This window comes from Pseudopodoces humilis, chromosome 2 (genome assembly GCF_049639895.1).
Source record: "Pseudopodoces humilis isolate 2021_Gansu_Grassland_sample_001 chromosome 2, ASM4963989v1, whole genome shotgun sequence".
NCBI classification, from domain to species: domain Eukaryota; kingdom Metazoa; phylum Chordata; class Aves; order Passeriformes; family Paridae; genus Pseudopodoces; species Pseudopodoces humilis.
Genome location: NC_142201.1, coordinates 894,591 through 913,574, shown reverse-complemented (window position 1 = coordinate 913,574; position 18,984 = coordinate 894,591). Strand labels below are relative to the sequence as shown.

The 18,984-nt window shown below is 46.8% G+C and overlaps 1 protein-coding gene across 4 annotated transcripts in view; it reads left to right on the top strand.

The window, feature by feature from the left end:
• The window catches only part of SON (SON DNA and RNA binding protein), a 36,841-nt gene that overhangs the window by 6,028 nt on the left and 11,829 nt on the right, over window positions 1-18,984 (top strand). For all 4 annotated transcript variants that reach the window (XM_014255619.2, XM_088051743.1, XM_088051742.1 and 1 more), the window contains exons 3-7: window positions 819-10,148; window positions 11,369-11,529; window positions 12,998-13,138; window positions 14,352-14,543; window positions 18,644-18,754. In XM_014255619.2, coding sequence (XP_014111094.2) covers window positions 819-10,148; window positions 11,369-11,529; window positions 12,998-13,138; window positions 14,352-14,543; window positions 18,644-18,754 — 9,935 coding nt within the window. The remainder of the gene's footprint in view (window positions 1-818; window positions 10,149-11,368; window positions 11,530-12,997; window positions 13,139-14,351; window positions 14,544-18,643; window positions 18,755-18,984) is intronic.

The following is an 18,984-nucleotide window of genomic DNA, read 5'->3' as shown; positions in this document are numbered from 1 at the left end:
TGGAGAGAAGAATGTTGTGGGGGCACTGTGTCAAATACTTTATGGAAGTCGAGGTAAATGCCATCTGTAGCTCTTCCCTTATCCACTGATGAAGTCAGTCCACCACAGAAGGTCAGAAAAGATTTTACCTTTGTGAAGCTCTGCTGGTTGTCTCAAATCACATCTCTGTCCTCCAAGCCTTACCAGAGCTTCTAGGAGACTGTTCCATCATCTTCCCAGCACAGAGGTGAGGCTGAGAGGATGGTAATTCCCAGAATCATCCTGTCTTCCCTTCTTCAATGGAATGTCTTTTCACTGCCAGAGGGCAAGGTTAGATCATATATTATGAGGAGATTCTTCCCTAAGAGAGTGGTGACGCTCTGGCACAGGGTGCCCAGAGCAGCTGTGGCTGCCCCTGGATCCCTGGCAGTGCCCAAGGCCAGGCTGAACATTGGGAGATCCTGGGACAGTGGGAGGTGTCCCTGCCATGGCAGGGGGTGGAACAAGATGAGCTTTCAAGTCTCTCCCAAACTAAACCATTCCATGACTGTGATACTGTTTGGAAAGAGCTGTGTTCCCACTGGATCTCTGTCCTGACTAACAAGATTTGGCTATTTTTTTGAAAGAAGTGTCCTTTAGTTACTTAAAGTAACTCTGAGAGGAAGGAAAGAGCTGGAAAGGGAGTGTATCCTGTTTGCAGGTGGTAGTTTAGTGAATCAGGTAAGGTTTGCAAGTTTAATTGCTTTGTACCTCTGTCCATGTACTTCACAACTGCTCTGAAAGAATTTTTTAAATGCAGTCTTTTAAATTTTTACAAGGTAAATGTCATTTTTTTCTAGATGTAGACAAAAATACTTTGAAAAATAGTACTCAGTCTACAAAAAGGAGCTCTACTGGTGAAGATGAAATTCCTAGGAAAAAAGCAAAGAAAAATAAGAAGCACAAAAGCAAGAAGAAGAAGAAAAAGAAGAAGAAAAGGAAGAAAGAGAAAAAGCATAAAAAGCAACCAAAGGAATCCAAGTTGAGTGCACGACCCGGAGAACCTGCAGGCGTGCAGCCGGCTCCTCACTTGATGCCAGAGCAGTCCAGCTCCCAACTGAATGTACAGCATGGAGTGTTTGCAGATGCAAACCTGGCTGGCCACATGCAGCCAGAACTGTGCTCAAAACCAACTGAGGGGCTTGATAATCAAGCTTTAGGACTTGTTTCTCATTCAGTGACTGATTCTCAGCAATCTGCAGAACATCTTGGAAGCGGGGAGGGGACTTTGTGTGCAACAAATCCTCCATTTAATTTAGAAAGCATCCAGTCTAATATCCCAGAAAATACTAGTATAGCTGAAACTAGAATTTGCACTAGCGAAGAACAAATTCAGCAGTCCCATGAAAATATTTATCCTGTAGCTATTAATGCCAGTGTTGTTGATACTGGAAATTATACTTGGTCCAGCATCCCACCTGGAATTGTCAGTAAATCAGAGATTCAGAAAGATTCAGTAGGAGCACTAAGAGGTACAGAAGTCACTCCGCAATCTCAAGGCATTGGTGAAGTAAAAGCTTCAGACTCGGCTCTTGAGCCTGAGACCATGGAGGTGTTGACTTACTCAGAGGTATCTTATCAGTCTGTGTCTCAGAGGGTACCACAGGGGTTGGAAGCAGCTTCAGAATCCGTGTCCTTGGCAAGTAGTGTGACAACAACTCCTACACCTGCTAATTGGGCACATCCAGGTGCTGTGACTGTAGCTCATGTGGAGGTGGCTGGGCAAGAAGTGAAAATTCCAGAACCAACTGAAAAATCTCTGCACATGGGAAATGTGAGAAGTATGGAGAGATCTTTGGAACTGGGGGATGTGAACAGAGCTTTGGAGCCATCCCTGCAGCCCTCGGTTATATCTGAGAGTCTGAGCATGATGCAGGGCAGCCCCGTAGAGGCTTCCAGTGTTCTGAAAGCAGATGTATCTTTGCAGCATCCTTTGACAGCCACCCCTGTGACCCACGTGGAAATAAAAAGTGCCAAAACACCTCCAGGACCAGGAGCTGTTGCAAAAATGAAGGATATGGAACCAGCTATGGGAAATGTGAAAGCTTTGGAAGCAACCATGGAACCTGTGGGTGTTGCAACAAAAGATGTCAGAGCAGCTCATGAAAGTCTCCAGGGCAAAAATCTGGAAGGTACCACAGGTTCTGCAACAGCACTGGGTGTATCAGGAATGTTCCTACAACATGGAGTCTTGACAGAAACAAGGAGTGTGGACAGAACCCAGGGATCTGCACTTCCAGCAGGATTGACAGGTGTAAATGTGGTTGCAGAGGCAAAAGAATTGAGAGCAACTTCAGAACCCGCAGCAGTTGTACAGACCTTCATTCCCCAAACAGCTCCAGAAGTCCAGATGGCAGAGGGTTTTAGAAGTCCACAAGCAAAAGATTCAGAAGGTACTTCATTGCTGAGAGAAGCGAGGCCTGGGGGTGAATCACAGGTGAGAGGTTTGGCATCTGCCCTGTCTTTGCAGAAAGAAAACATACAAGATCCAGGAGGAGTCCTGAGATCAGTGACTGTGGTGGAAGCAAAACCTTTTACACCAGCTTCAATGTCCTTACAAGTGGAAGGTGTGAAAGCTTCAGAAGAAGCTCTGCATTGTGGGACTGTAGCAAGTCCAGGACTTCCTGCCTTAGAAAGGGTCCCTGAACCTTTGGTTGCATGTGAAAGCGTGGAACCAGTTAGAGAGGCCGAGGCATCAGCAGGGGTGATGCCATGGCAAGCCACAGCAGAGCGAGAACCTCACCATGCAAGCCAAACAGAGAGTTCCATCATTGCACAGTCACAGGTCACGACACACACAAGAACCTCACAAGCTGAGGTGCTGAGAAAGAGAAAGGATTCAGAACATGCTCCAGAAGCAGAGACAAGGAGCAGAGAAGCAATCCTAGAACCTGTACAAGCTTCAGAAACCAGTTCAAAATCTATTCAGGAACAAATAGTAGGTCACTCAGCAGCAGGATTGGAGCCTTTGCCCAGAGTAGAAGACGACAGTATGGCATCAGGAGTACTGACAGAATTGACAGATGTGCAAACTCAGGGATCTGCTGTAGAACATGTCATTGCAGCAAGGAGGACCAGCACACAAGGAAATGAGCCCTCAGAAATGGAGAAAGCAAAATATCTGGAGCCAGCATCAGAAGCCGGAGGAGTGAGGTGGTTGGAGAGCATGAAAGAGTCTGCAGCAATAGAGGTGAAAGGTTCTGGAACAAGTGAAGAGCTTGAGGTGCCCATGGGTGATGCTTCAGCAGCTGTTCCAGAATACTTGCATGCTGAAAAGCAACAAGAGCTTCAAGCAGTTGTAGAAGCAAAACCTGCTGCAGAATGGAAGAGTTCAGAAGAGGCTCCAGAAAGCATGGGTGCTTCTGAAGTAAAATCTTTTGAAACAGTTCCAAAACCAGGGGATATGAAAGGTCAGGAAACCACACTGGAACATGAAGTAACAGCCGAGGTACAATATGTAGAAGGAGTACAGAGTCAACAGGTGGAGGATATGGTGATTGAGAAGGAAGATGTGGAACAAGCTCAAACATCTGAGCCTTTAGTAGCAGAAACAGTTTTTAGTTCTTCACGTGCAGCAGAGGAAGAAATTTCAGCAGGGACTCCTGTAGCAGAAACACAAGTTTTGGAAACAGCTCCTCCAACTGATGTAGCGCAGAAAGAAGCAGAAGCAGCTGTAGGGTTGGAGTCAGAGACAAAAGATTTGGAATCACCTCCAGTACCTGAGACTGATGCAGAAGCAGGTCCAGAACCTATAGAAGAAGGCCAGTTGGAAGACACTCCAGAGGCTGAGGATGTCAAAGAAGCAACTCCAGAAGAAGACTCAGAAAAAAGAGACTCAGAAACATCCGATGTACAACCTGATGTGGCAGCACGAATGAAGGAGACTCTCATGAGGCTTGAGAATGTTATTGAAAAAAGTAGTCATAGAACCAGTGAGAAAAAACATGATTCAAAGAAACAGAAAAGGAGCCGTTCCAAGTCTCAGTCCAGGTCTAGGAAGCGGAAGAAAAAATCAAGGTCACGTTCTACTTCCAGGCGTCTGACCTCTAAAAGAGCGCGTTCTAGGAGCAGAAACTATTCAGTTTCCAGAAAAAAGCATTCCAAATCTAGGTCCCGATCTGTGGAGAAGAGAGAGAGAAGAGTGTCTTCCCGGCGGTCCAGGCGCAGACGTTCTAGGTCATCTGATCGTTACAGGTCTAAATCCAGATCAGCAGAAAAGAGATTGTCCAGACGGAGGCGTTCCAGGTCGTCTGACCACTACAGGTCTAAATCCAGGTCCGTGGAGAAACGGCTGTCCTCTCGGAGGTCCAGACGCAGACGTTCCAGGTCATCCGACCGCTACAGATCCAAGTCCAGGTCAGTGGAGAAGCGGCTGTCCTCCCGAAGATCTGGGCGGAGACGTTCCAGGTCTTCCGACCGCTACAGGTCTAAGTCACGGTCAGTGGAGAAGCGACTGTCTTCCCGAAGGTCTGGGCGGAGACGTTCCAGATCTTCTGACCGCTACAGATCCAAGTCCAGGTCAGTGGAGAAACGGCTGTCCTCCCGAAGATCTGGGCGCAGACGTTCCAGGTCTTCTGACCGCTACAGATCCAAGTCCAGGTCAGTGGAGAAGCGGCTGTCCTCCCGAAGGTCTGGGCGGAGACGTTCCAGGTCTTCCGACCGCTACAGGTCTAAGTCACGGTCAGTGGAAAAGAGGTTGTCCTCCTGGCGGTCCCGCCGCAGACATTCCAGGTCCTCTGACCGTTCAAAATCTAGATCCAGGTCTTCAGAAAAGGGAGGAGGCAAAGAATACTCCTGGAGGTTCAGACATCGATCTGGTTCCTCTGATCGTTCAAAATCCAGGTCAAGATCTGTTGAGAAAAGAGGTCGGAAGGCATCTGTACGGAGGTCCAAACGTCAGCGCTCAAAGTCCTCGGATCGCTACAAATCTCGATCCAGATCAGTAGAAAAAAGAGATCGGAAGCAATCATCACGGAAATCTAAACGTCAGCGCTCCAAGTCCTCTGACCGTTACAAGTCTAGATCCAAATCAGTGGAAAAAAAGAAGGAATCCTCACGAAAATCCAAGCGTCGACGCTCAAAATCTTCTGAGCGTTACAAGTCGAGGTCTAGGTCTGTTGAAAAAAAGCGCAAGGAGTCTTCAAAAAAATCCAAACGGAAACGTTCCAAGTCCTCTGACAGTGTTAAGTCAAGGTCCAAATCTGTAGAAAAAAAAGACAAGTTACCCTCAGCAAAGTCCGGTAGCAAGCATTTGGAGTCTTCTGAGCTTCAGGAGTCAGCCAAAGGTCTTGATAAAGATGTTCCTCAGTCTTCTTTTGGAAGTGAAGGTAAATCCTCTAATGGTCCCACATCAGCAGCTTTGTCTGATGAAGGAGTAAATGGTCCAGTGCTGCCGCCATCATTTGGAAGTGGATTTTCCAGAACTTCTGAGAGCCTTGAGGAAAGTTCATCAGTTGAAAAAACAGATCTGCAGCATTCTGCCACATCTGAATTTGATACCTCCAAAACCCCAGATGACCAGGAATTGAGATCCACATCTGTGGAAAAAACACAGGATACGGAGCTTTCTGTGACACCTGAAAATGGATCAACTGAAAAACCAGCAGCTCTGGAGTCTTCACTGCTACCTGAACTTCCATACTCCACATCCAAGTCAAGATCCTCATCTGTTGAAAAAAGGGGAGATCTGGAAACTTCTTCAGTAGCAGAACTCCATCTCTCTGCATCCCATGAAGATGAGCCCAGAACTGCACCTCTCAAAGAAGTAGAAGGTCCAGAGCTTCCTCCAGCACTTAAAAGAGACATGCAAGTTCAGTCATCTCTCCTGTCCGAAAGTGGGCTCACTAACTTGTCTGATGGTCATGAATCACGGCATATCCCTGGTGAGCACACAGAGCTTTCACAGGTTCTGCAAGTACCTGAACATGAGTCTTCCCGGCTGGCTGACAGCCCTGGAGCAGTGGAAGTTCAGAGGCCTTTTCTGCCTCCTGAAATGATCCGCCCTGTGGTCCCTGATGGCTGTGAGTCTGGCCAGATGCAGGAGCCTTCTCTGGCTTCTGACAGTGGACACTTCACATCTCCCGATGGACATGGATCAGGATCCAGCTTTGCTGCACCAATAGAGGAGCATCCATTGCCTGTGGGCGAGTCCTTTAAGTCACCACATGGAAATGAACAAAGATTTTTATCTGTTGAAAAAGTCAAGGCTCCAGATGTTTCCCTGACCTCTGTGTGTGGTTCTGTTGAGGTGTCTGCTGACCTCATTTCAGTGTCTTCTTTTGAAGTTCATGACTCCAGATCATCTGTTGACAAGGGTTTAGATGGTCCAACACTTCCACAAGTGCTTGAGGTTGACTGCTCCAGATCTTCAGAAATGCACGAATCAAGATACCTAACTGGAAAAATAGACGGTGCAGGATCTTTGGTGATGTCTAAAAGTGGGATTCCCATATGCCATGATGGCCACAAAGCAAAGTACAATTCCTTTGAGCAAACAGAGAGTGCAGAACTGTCAGTGGCATCTGAGCTCCGGTGTTCCATCTTTCCTGAAGGCTATAAATTGACATCTGCTGCAGTTGAAAAAGTGGAGATCCAGAAGCCTTCTCTCTCACTGGAAAGTGGCTTCTCTGCGTCTGCTGATGGTTGTGAATCAGCAGGCACACCTGAAAAACTACAGCCCCCAGTGAGTGCTGTGACATCTGAAGGTGGAATTCTGCTGTTGCCTGACAGTCACGAGCTGAGACCCGTCCCTGCGGAAAAAGTGGAGGTGCTGAATTCATCTGAACTGAAACACCTGGCGTCCCCTGATGGCTACAAGCTGAGATCTGCCTACAGTGAAGAAGTACAGGTGCATGAACCTGTTCTGATACTGGAAAGCCGGTGTTCTGTTGCCTCTGATGGTCATGAGTTGGCATCCACCCCTTTGGAAAGAGCTGAGGAGCCTTCTCAAGTGTCTGAAAATGAGTACACGATAGGGCTTGATGGCCCGGAGTTGACATCAACCCCTGCTGAAAAAGCGGAGCTGCGGAAGCTGTACCAGATGCCTGAAGAAAGATGTCTGGAGTCCATCGACAGCCGGGACCTGCGATCACCCTCTCCTGAAAAGACACATGTACAACAGCCTGCTCTGGTGTCTGAAAATGAACATGCCATTTCCTGGGTGGGCCAGGAGTTGAGGTCCAGCTCTCCTGGGAGGGCAGAGATGCAGGAGGAGGCTGTGGTTCCTGACAGTCAAGTGTCTTCTGAAGATCACGGATTGCCCTCTTTCTTGGCTGGAAAACCACGAGTGCAGGAGTGTTCTCTGCTGCCTGAAAATGAGTATGGTGAGTCTCCTGAGGGCCAGGAGGTGACAGCCAGCCCTGCTGAGGAGGAGGTGCAGGAGCCTTCTCCGACACCTGGCAGTGAATATTCCATCTTCCATCAATGCCAAGTACTGCGGTCTGGCCTCGGTGAAAGCACAGCAGCGCAGGAGCCAGTGCTGGTCCCAGACAACCAATATGCTGCATCTCCCAAGGGACAGGAGCTGCTCAGTGCTTACACTGAAAAACCAGAGGTGCAGGAGTGTTCTTTGCTGTCTGAAAACGAATACAGTGCGTCCCCCGAAAGACGTCATTTGAGATCCAGTCCTGTTGAAAAAGAAGAATCAGGGGAACATTCTGAAGCATCTGAAAGTGAAAGTTCAATATCCACTGAGAGCCAAGAGTTGCATTCTGCTGTTGCTGGAAAAACAGAGGTGCAGGAGTTATCCTTGTCTGAGGGTGAATGTCCCATGACCCCTGAAGGTCAGGAGCTGCAGACCAGCCCTGCTGAAAGAGTAATAGCCAAGGAACCTTCTCTGACATCTGAACATGCTCTGTCACCTGAAGAGTCCGAGTCAAGATTGGCATGTGCTGACAAAACAGAGGGTGTGGATTGTGCTTTGACAGCTGAACGTGACCATCTCTTTTTTGAGAGCCAGGAGGTGAGTTTCACCTCTCTTCAGAAAGCAGACCATTCTCCAACACCTGAAAATGAGCATGGAGCATCTCCTGATGGGCAGGAGTTGAGATTCACCGCTATCGAAAAAGTAGATGGTCTTGAACCTTTGAATGATAGAGCCTCCATGTCCCCTGATGACAGTGACTTGAAATCTATTCCTGTTGAAAAAATGGATCATGCAATGCCTTCTTTAATGCCTGAAGGGCGCTCGGTGTCTCCTGATAACTACAGTGTGAGATCAGGGCCTGGTGAAGAAGCAGGAGATCTGGAGCCCTCTTTGAGATCTGAGCGTAGATACTCCACATCCTCCTATCAGGAAGGCCATGAGCCAAAGTCTCCCATGGAGGAGGAGGGTCTGGAGTCCTCTGTGACTTCTGAGCATAGACGATCCCTGTCCCCTGAGGGCCACGACCAGAAATCTATTGCCGATGAAGAAACTGATGATCTGGAGAGGCGTTCCACTTCCCCTGATGAGCACGAGTCAAGATCTAGCATCGGTGACGAAGCAGAGGATCTGGAGCAGCCTTTGAGAACAGAACGTAGGTGCTCTGAGTCCTCTGATGGGCGTGAGTCAAGGTCAACCACCGGAGAAGAGGCAGAGGATGCAGAGGCCTCCTTGGCAGCTGAAAGAAGAGACTCCATATCCTCTGATGACCGTGAATCAAGGTCTGCTGCTGGGGAAGATGTAGAAGATGGGGAGCCCTCCTTGACAGCTGAACGTAGACACTCCACATCTTCTGATGACCGTGAGTCAAGGTCTACAGCTGATGAAGAAGCAGAGGATTTGACAGCTGAACATCGCTCTGTGTCTCCTGATGGACGTGAGTCGAGGTCAACCGTTGGGGAGGAAGCAGAGGACCAGGAGCTCTCTTTGACAGCTGAGCGCAGACACTCCACATCTTCAGATGAACAGGAGTCCAGGTCCACTGCTGGTGAAGATGCAGAGGATGTGGAGCCCTCCTCGGCAGCTGAACAAAGAGATTCCACCTCATCGGACGAGCAGGAGTCAAGGTCTACTGCTGGTGAGGAAGCTGAGGATGTGGAACCTCTGACAGCTGAACACAGACGTTCCACCTCCCCTGATGGGGCTGAATCAAGGTCTACCACCGCTGAGGATGAAGGAGAGGATGCAGAGCCCTCCTTGACAGCTGAACAAAGAGAGTCCACATCGTCAGATGAGCATGAGTCAGAGTCTTCCAGTGGTGAAGAGGAGGGAGAGGATGCAGAGCCCTCTTTGGCAGATGAGGAAAAGCAGGATTCCGTGCCTCTTGAGCAGTCAGAGGAACAGGACTCTTCCTTTGTCCCTGAAAGCAGACGTTCTGAGTCTTCCGAACGTGAAAAATCCAGATCCAAATCTGTTGATAAAGCATCTGACAAAGAGTCTCCTCAGAGATCTGTAAGCAGACACTCAAAGTCTCCTGCTCGCCAGAAGAGTCGATCGACATCGGTAGAAAAAGCAGCAGACAAAGAGTCCGTGCGGAGGTACAGACGGAGACGCTCCAGATCCACGGCTCACCAGAGGAGCCAGTCAACATCTGTAGAGAAAACAGCAGACAAGGAGTCCTCACGCAGGTCCAGGCGGAGACGCTCCAGGTCCGCTGCTCGCCAGAGGAGCCAGTCCAAGTCTGTGGAGAAAGCAGCAGACAAAGAGTCATCGCGCAGGTCCAGAAGCCGCCGCTCCAGGTCCTCCCAGCGCAGATCCAAGAGATACGACACAGACTCGCGCTCCAGACGGAATCGCTCCAGGTCAGCAACGCGGAGAAGAGCGTCCAGATCTCGGTCCAGCTCACTGTCACGTTCCAGGCACAGGAGGAGAAGCAGGTCAAGGTCGGCGTCACGAAGGCGGCGTTCCTTGTCCAGAGACAGGCGCAAGAGGTCTCAGAGAAACAGATCAAGGTCTACCGACAGGAGAAGGAGAAGATCCGACTCCAGAGACCGTAGGATATCGCTCCGATTGCGGAGCAGGAGTCGGACCCCTCTTCGCCAGAGGCGGTCGCGGTCCAGGGGAAGGAGACGGAGCTCCAGCAGGTCCCCGATCCGACTGCGGCGCTCGCGGTCCTCGGGGAGAAGGCGCTACAGCAGATCCCCCGACCGGCGCAGGTCCAGGTCCTCGGAGTTCTCCAGCAGATCACCCAAACGTCTTACAGACCTGGGTAAGTGACTGCTTTATTTTCAGTAGTTCTGTGGTGGGTGGATTTTCATAGTCTGATTTTAGCTCTGGAGCATTCATAAGGGATTTCTTGGAAGTCACTCTGTGTGTTAGTTTTAGGCAGTGACTTCCAGCAGGAACTTCTGCATTGGAACAGAATCAATGCTGAGCATTTGAATGAATTAGAGCCAGTTTTGCCTTGATTCTAGAGCTCTTGTACAAAAGTGGCATGTTGCAATCTCAAGGAACATTGTATATGGCAATAGTAAAGACCAAGTACTTGCATGTAAGAAAATTTAGAATTTATACTCCTGAGAACACAGATCATTCAGGTGCCAGTGGGAGAGTTCCAGCCTCTGTTGTCAGCTGCTCCCATGACTCTGTCTTGCCTCTTTCCAATGGTAAGAACTTAAAGGGAAAAGAGACTTCTTTCTGAAAATAGTCCTAGACCCAGCAGATCAGAAAATAAAATAAAATCTTGTGAGCTCCATCTTTTCTCTGTGCTTGTAGGAAGAGAGGCTGTGTTGTTTCCTTAGAGTTAATAAGGGGAGAGAAGGTTTGACCTGGGAGATGAGCTTTTGTACAGCGTGTGAGGAAACCTGTGGTGGACCTGAGGTTCTGAACCTTCAGTCCTGCCTTAAGAGTTACCACGGAAGCCTTCCAGTTAGGGAGTTAGTTGGAAACTGGCAGAAGGCTTAATTTAATATCATTTCCTATTTCTATGTTAGAAATTTCCTTTTTCTCCTTATTAAAGCAAAATACTGTTCTGTTAACAGTTTTGCACCTAACTGTATTTTAAGCAAGAGAAAGTTTTACTTAGAGCTTGTTTTTCTGTTTGGTGGTTTTAAGTAGCTTTTGGGCTACATCTGGGGAGATGAGACTTCCTCCAGAGGTTTGAGAGCTTTTCAGAGATAGGTAATGAGGAAACTCTGGGCTTTATGCTCTGTAGGAAGGAATTAGCATTGCCAAAACAGGAATGAATCAGTGAACTTGGGGGGTTGGAGGATGCTGTGCTTTGGGTTACATTTCCATTTTCACTTGCCTTCTGCACAGCCCAGGCGTAAAGGCTCGAGCAGCTCACTACAATTCCAGTTATTTTCACAGACCTTAAAAAAAGCACAGTGCAGGTAGAATCTTTTTCAGTTTGCCAGAAACGCTTCTTTATTATTAAAACAAGAGTCTGTAAAAATGCTGACTTCTCTTGAAAAAAACAAATCTTTTTAGACAAGGCCCAGCTACTTGAAATCGCCAAAGCCAACGCAGCCGCCATGTGTGCGAAGTCTGGCGTGCCCTTGCCCCCGAGCCTGATGCCTCTGCTGTCCCAGAAGAAGGATGACAAAGCCAACCAGAAGTCCTCGAGGGACACCCTGAAGGAGCTCACCGAGGTGAGGGAGAAGAGCAGCATCAAGCCTGGAAATGACCACCCCGGGGTTGGTGACCTGTGGGAGGTTGTCACTGCGTGCTGCTGTCACCTGGGAGATGCTTTGTGTTCAGAATCCCAAAATCCCAGGGGCTGGAAAAGCCCTCGCAGCCCAGGGAGTCCCAGCTGTGCCCGATGCCCACCTTGTCCCCAGCCCAGAGCCCTGAGTGCCACGTCCAGCCCTTCCTTGGGCACCTCCAGGGTGTGGGGACTGCAAAGCTCCCTGGGCAGCCCCTGCCCAGGGTTTTTTAAGTCATCGAAACTGGTGGTTTTAATTCCATGGAAATGCATTAAATCAAATTACTTTTTCTTATTTTTAGTTTTGATTCTGTTCTAGTTTTGTACCAATGGGCAGTTGTCCCTGCAGTCCTGTCCATGAAATCCAAAGCTTTCACTCCTGATTTTTTGTTCTGGTGGTGTTAATTAAGGTTTGAGTTGAAAGGAACTTCAAAGCTCAGCCTGTCCCACCCTCTGCCATGGGCAGGAGCATCTTCCTCTGTCCCAGGTTGCTCCAAGCCCTGTCCAGCCTGGCCTTGAACCTCCCTCAGAATGGAGAAAATTTGGAATAGAAAAGTGCCTTTTTTTATTATTATTATTATTATTATTTTTAATTGCATCTTAAGTGTGACAATTCTGAAATTGTGTTTATAGAAATAACCTGAGATGAAGCAATATCCAGGTGCTGAGAGATAATCTGCAGTTGTGTCTGGGCTGGGGGAGCAGAAGTACTGAACAGGAGCTGAGTTGGTGCAGGTGCCCTGTGCTGACATCCTGGATGGCTTTTCATGTGCCCTGACCAAGATCCAGCATAGCTTGTGCTGATCTGCAGGCCCCAAATCTGCTCCTCCCTTCCCTTTCCAGCTTTGGAGATCTGTTGAATGATGTTTCTGTTCTTTTGACTCAGAACTGTCCACAGAAGCAGTGCAGGTGGTAGGCAATCGATAAAGACATTTTAACCATAAAATTCTGGCATCTCAAGAAAGTCTTTTTGTCTTTGGTCCTTTTCTTCCTCTCTTTTCTTTTCCCCCATGGAGGCTTCTCCCAGTTTGACTGTGTTTGACCCCATAACACCTTTGTGTTTTGATTCTGCTGCACATCAGGGGTGTCTTGCATAGCTGGCCAGCACCAGTATTCCAGAACAGAGTATTCCAACACGGTATTCCAGAAGAATCTGAGCTTTTCTGGAGCCACCACTTCTGCCAGGGTCCCTGCACTGCCAGAGAACTGAGTCAGTAACCAAGGAGTGCCTGGCAAAGCCTTGGTGGATCATTTGTGTAAAGTAGCCAAAGTACATCTGTTGATGCCGTTGCTAAAAGATTTTCCACCTGGTTTAGTAAATAAAACCACTTTTTTTGATAGAAGTATTCTTTGTGAGTTTGAGTTGAAAGTTCAGGTTTACTCAGAGCTGACATTTCCCTCTGTTTTATTTTCAGAAATGCAAGAAGATTGCTCAGAGCACTGATGATGTGATCGTGAACAAGCCTCACGTTTCTGATGAAGAGGAGGAAGAACGTCCTTTCTATAACCATCCTTTCAAGCTGAGTGAACCCAAACCTATTTTCTTCAATTTAAGTGTGAGTGCTACTTATATTTTCAGTGCTTTAAATCCTGGTTCTTTTTAAATAATGCAAGTAATTCTACAGAAATTTATCAAGGGTTGATCATCTGGTGGTGAAACTGGGAATATTTTTTAATCAGTTTAAAGAAACACTCCCAATTCCATCAAGATTAAATTGATAATGTTGGTAAAATTGTGAAAGTTTCTTTAGATATATCTGGAAATCAAAAGCTTTGAAGCATGGATTAGAATTTGTTTAAATTCTGTTGGGTTTTGGGGTGGTGGGTGGATTTTTTTCAGTTGTCTTTGGGGTGGGAGGTTGTGCCCATGAAAGCCTGTTCTGATTTTGCAGGATATAAAGCACTAAAAAAGCTTTAATATGCTCAGCAACAACAGAAATAACATTGCTGGTTTTGTGTATAAGTATGTATAGCTTGTGGTGTACATAAAATAAGCAGTAGTGCACATTTACATAAGGTGAAAGGTAGAAATGGATTTAGATTTTCTATTATATTGTTAAAAAAGGCTGCAAGGAAACTCAAGAAACCTTGGAATTCTTCCAGGCTCTGAGGAGGAATGTTCTGTAGTGGTTATGGACTGCTCTGCCTCTTGGTCTTGTTTTTGACCCTTTTAGTTTTGTTCTTTCTCTCTCCTAAAAGCATTCCCATCCATATTCCTAGGAGTTCATCCAGCATCATCCAGTGCTGCCAGCTGTGTTTGCCTCTTGGAAGGGAACCTGGCAGGGATTTCTGCAGGTTTTTAATATATGAACAACACCAAGCAAAACAAGGCCACAGACATCATCTGCTCAGAGATTCAGGCTGCTGAGTCTAAAAATAGGCCAGAATTAGAAACCCAAATGTTGAGAGCTGCTTTCTCTCCACTCATGGGGAGCTTTTGATCACAGGCAATGTTTTGCTGCTCAGGATTTTTAGCTTGGAGCTTTCCTCCAGGTGGAGATTGTTCTCGACGTGCATGGGGTCAACTGGGAGAAGAGGGTTGGGGATTTTGGGTTGCTGAAAGTTGTTTTAAGGGGTTTTCATCTTCTCTGATAGCCAAATCTGTGGGTCACTTGTGGTTTTAGGGCTGTGCCAAAATGATTAGTTGGAAAGGCTTGTTAGTCTAGAGTGAGTGTTCCGTAAGAACCAAATCCCAGGTGTCTGCGAACAAACCGCCTCATGACCCTGGGGTGTTTTCATTTTAACTTCTTCTCATTTTATTTCTTTCAGACTCCCAGCATAAAGCCAGCACCACCACCCCAACCAAAAAACCAGGTCAGCCTGTCCAAGGAATTCCCTGTTTCCTCTGGGTCTCAGCATAGGAAGAAGGAGGCAGACAGTGTGTATGGAGAGTGGGTTCCCGTGGACAAAAACGGCAAAGACGACGGCAAGGACGATGTTTTCCCCAAGCCAGCCATTGAGGTAAGGAAGGCAAGGAGAGCATATCATATAAGAAAACCAAAACCATCACCTGGGCAGTCTGGTACCAAATTGCAGTCTGGGGGAAAAAAAAAGGCACTTAAAAAGGTAGTGCCTAACACTGCACTAAGCTGAGGAGCTGAGCTCTGCAAATGGGGATGCTCACGTGGGCAGTGGTGGAAGCAGCCTGTACCCATCCTGTTTCTGGTGACTTCTTGGTCTCAACAGAATTCAAACTGTAGCTGGAAGATGAAAAAACTTCCTCGTTCAGTTTCCTGCAGAGGTTAATTAATGATACCTTGAGATTTGCACAATAATGTATGTAGTACTCATTAAAATTGTCCCAGTCTTAGAACAAGAACATCACACTGGAATGTAATCCATTAAAAATTGTGAGTCATTTTTTCTGGATGTATTGATTTTTAAGCTTTCCAGTCACGTTTTCTCCCATGGCTGTCTTGCACGTGGCCTTCCAAAGGAGAATCTAATTGTATGCATAATAAACTAAAAAAAAACCAAAGCAGGTGATTTTCCCCTTGAAATTTCTTCTAAAGAACATTTTTGGGGGCCGCTGTAATTAAGTAAATTAAATATTTAAGAGAGATGTTAATATTTTTAAGTTGATGTTGCCTCAGTGCACCTGAAGCCTTCTTCTCACACCTTCCAAAACCAAACCCCAAAGCCTCCCCATCAATTTCTGACAAAGCCATCTTGGCACTTGGTGCCTTTTGTTTCTCAAGACCTTTCTGATATTGTTCAGTTCACTCCCTGAGACGCAGAAGGAATTTCCTTCTGGCTCTTTTACAGCACCAAAAGTACAGAGGATATAACTTAGCCAGCATTTTCATGGAGTTCCTCAGAATTTGATGGTTGGGCACTCAGTTCCTTGTTCCCTCAGCACAGGTGGGAGCTGCCCTTTGGGCTCTCCTGCCCCAGTAAAACCCTGAGATGTTTGTGCAGAATTGTCATTCCCAGTTTCATTGCAGTAAATATATTTAACATAACTTCCTTTCCTTCCTGTTGTGTGTATCTATATAAATGCCTGTAACTATGTTGTCTGTTTTTATATTTTGTAAATAAATATTTTTATTTGCCTTTACCTTAACTTGGTTTGTGTTAAGGGTGATTTCAGTGGTGTTAGCTCCCAGCAGGCTGTACCATCCCCTGGGGTTTGGGAAGTACAGGTACAGAATTGCTGTGTGTTTCTCCAGGGAGTATGACAGGTAACACAGTGCTTCTCTGCTTAATTCTTCAGTGTTCAGGAGGACCCTGTGCTGGAAATGGTTCCCTTGGAGCAACATGAGGCAGATCAGCTCCCTTGCTGGGGGAGTAGAGAGCTGGGGATGCTGGAACTTAAGGAAGTTTCACTTAGACTTGACCCCCATTCATTGTTGCTGATTTTGCAATACTTGGGACAGTTCTGATGCAAGTCTTGACATTCAGCCCCACACAATTGGTTTCGTTGCTGTGTTTTAATTCACATATTAGTCATGGGCTTAGTCTGAAATGACCCTGCTAATACATTACAGCTTGTTTGAATAAAACCTGATGCCTTAAAGCAGTTGTGTGCGGAAGTCAGAGATGGAGGGGAAGGTCTGGAGTGATCTGAGGGCTCATCATGTCTGTAGCAGGCAGAGAGACCTCTGAGGAAGGAGTGTTTGGAAGTGGAGAGTGTCAGGGTTGGGTTGTCCCAGGTGACTCGTGCAGAGATGCTGTTGGCATCTGAGGATGCAGTAAAAGCATCTGTGGAGCTGCAGAGTGTGTAAAACACCTGCTTTTTATTTGCTTCAGTGTTTGTGATTTGTTGGGGCAAGTCTGAGGAAGGGGATCAGCCAGGAGAGCTCTGGGAGAGAACAGCACCTCACTTCCACCGTTTTCCTTGACTCAGGAGTAACAACAACTTCTTATACCTCAAGCAGAGATGGTTTTTCTTTTTTTCAAGATGCAAAGCTGCCATCGAGTGTCTTGACATAACACAGAGCCCTGATGGTCTCCAAAATGGAGAAATGTTTGGGAATTAACCCAGCAGGGAATGTTGCTAGGCCCCAGTCTGGTAAAGCACTAATACACCTGTTTAGCATGGCAGTGGTCCCCTGTGGTTTCATGGACTGCTTCCATGCCTTTGTGTATTGCTGGATTGAAACTTTTGGTGAGTAGAAGAATTTTTATTTATCTCCTGGACCAGTTTCACAAGCAGAAAATTAAAGAATTATTTTAAGTATGTGAGAGAAACTTGAAAACTTAACCAGTGTGCATTTGAAACAGGCGTTTTTACATCCATGCTGTTGTGAGGGGATTGTTAGATAATATTTTAATTCTTCTTGTGTCTTTACATGGTCTGTGTGACAAGAAATAAGCACTGAACTCAGGCCATGGCCACCTGGGACTTGTGGGATTTTAGCTCTGTTTTGGTCAGTGCCAGATATTCCAGCAGTGATTTTTCCAACAGAAGCACCTTTGTCTCAAACACCAGCAAAAAAAACCCATCTTAAAATCAGATTTAATAGAGCACAAAAGCAATTCCTGCATTTGATGCCACTGTAGATGTTCATATCTGTCTCTTCCTTTCAGTATTTACTAAATTCTTGACCAGGTTCCTGGAACAGGGTTTGTGGTTTAACTGTGTTTGTTTTGTTCAGCTGAGTCAATTTTAAAGGAGTTTCAGTTTCTCCTGCTGGCCCTTTAGTACAAAACGTGTGAGAGGTCGAGGCTGAGATAGTGACAACAGAAAGAGGCAAGGCTTTCACAAAGCAAATGAAAATGAAGTTGAAGTTAACCCATCACCTTGAGTGTGTGTGCCAGCTGCTGCTCTGATTATTTGGTTTCTTCTGTGCCTCAAACAGCCCCAGCCCTTCCAGCTTCTGTCGCTTCTCAAGAAATTCCATTTGTCTTTGCACACTCTTCACAGAATGATCCATAAAATGCACATCCTTTGAGGAGCAGGGCACAAGGCTTTTATAAAACAGCTGCACACCAGACAGAATTTGTTACATTTTTCCAAATGTTGTGGATTTCTCTCCCCATGGCTTTGCCCAGAGTGAAGGTTTGCAGTCACTGCACAACATTTCAAATTTATTTTTCTTTATATTTTACTGTTGTTCAGCAGCACAGATAAAGATCATTCTTTTCAAAGCAGTGGATTCTGTGAGCTCACAGCCTGGTTTTACAGGATCCTGGTGCTGGAAAAGCCCTCGCAGCCCAGGGAGTCCCAGCTGTGCCCGATGCCCACCTTGTCCCCAGCCCAGAGCCCTGAGTGCCACGTCCAGCCCTTCCTTGGGCACCTCCAGGGATGGGCACTGCAAAGCTCCCTGGGCAGCCCCTGCCAAGGCCTGAGCTCCCTTTCCATGGGCAAATCCCTGCTGCTGTCCACCCTGAGCCTCCCCTGGCCCAGCCTGAGGCCGTTCCCTCTCCTCCTGTCCCTGTTCCCTGGCAGCAGAGCCCGACCCCCCCGGCTGTCCCCTCCTGCCAGGGACTTGTGCAGAGCCACAAGGGCCCCCTGAGCCTCCTTTGCTCCAGGCTGAGCCCCTTTCCCAGCTCCCTCAGCCCCTCCTGGGGCTCCAGACCCTTCCCCATCTTCATTCCCTTCTGGTTTAGGCTGAAGATGAAAATGTAAAACACTAAAGTCAAGATTGTAGGATGCATCTGATTCCTGCTGGAATTATTTTATACAGATAAGCTTTAGCGTGACGTAATAGCAGAGTGCTCATGTGAACAACTCTGCATGATTTTTTAGTTAAATTGCATTTAAGTCTGTTGGTTAAGAAGATCTCCTTGTACAGTAAAATGCTTCTCTGTTTATTGCACACCAGAATTTTTTGTGACAAATATCTCTTAGAAAATAAGTCACTGGATATTTTGTGTTTACAGGTGATTTTATATTACCAGGGTGTTATAGTTTAAATTCAGATTTGTCTTTGTTCAGGAAAACCCATCTTGTGTGAATTTAAGTAGTCCCAGTATTTCCATCACGTTTCCTCTTTGTCAAACCAGCTGTTCACTGTGTAACCCCACTTGGTAGCATTGACTCTCCAGCAGCTTTTTCCAGCTCAAGTGGACATTGTTGTGCTCTGCTGTATTTTTAGAAATGCTCTTTTTCCTCCTAGTGTGTGGACATAACCACAGCCATGAACGACAGAGCAGTGGCCCAGAAAAGGCTCAATGAGAACTCCTTTGACCTGGAGGCCATGTGCATGCTGAACCGGGCACAGGAGCAGGTAAGCTGGGGCCTTTCGGCAGCATTCTGGGGAGCTTGAGGAAAATCAAAGTTTCCCTTTCATGGCAGCTGGTTTTTCTCTCCTGTTTTAAGTTTGGAAACCCAGTTGTGGGCCAGTGTGTCAAAGTTCTGCCTTGGTTTTGTACTTTCAAACAGTGAGATTTGATGAGTTCTTTTGTGTATTCTGTATTTTCACCCAAGTCACTCTGAAACATAGTTTGACATTTATTT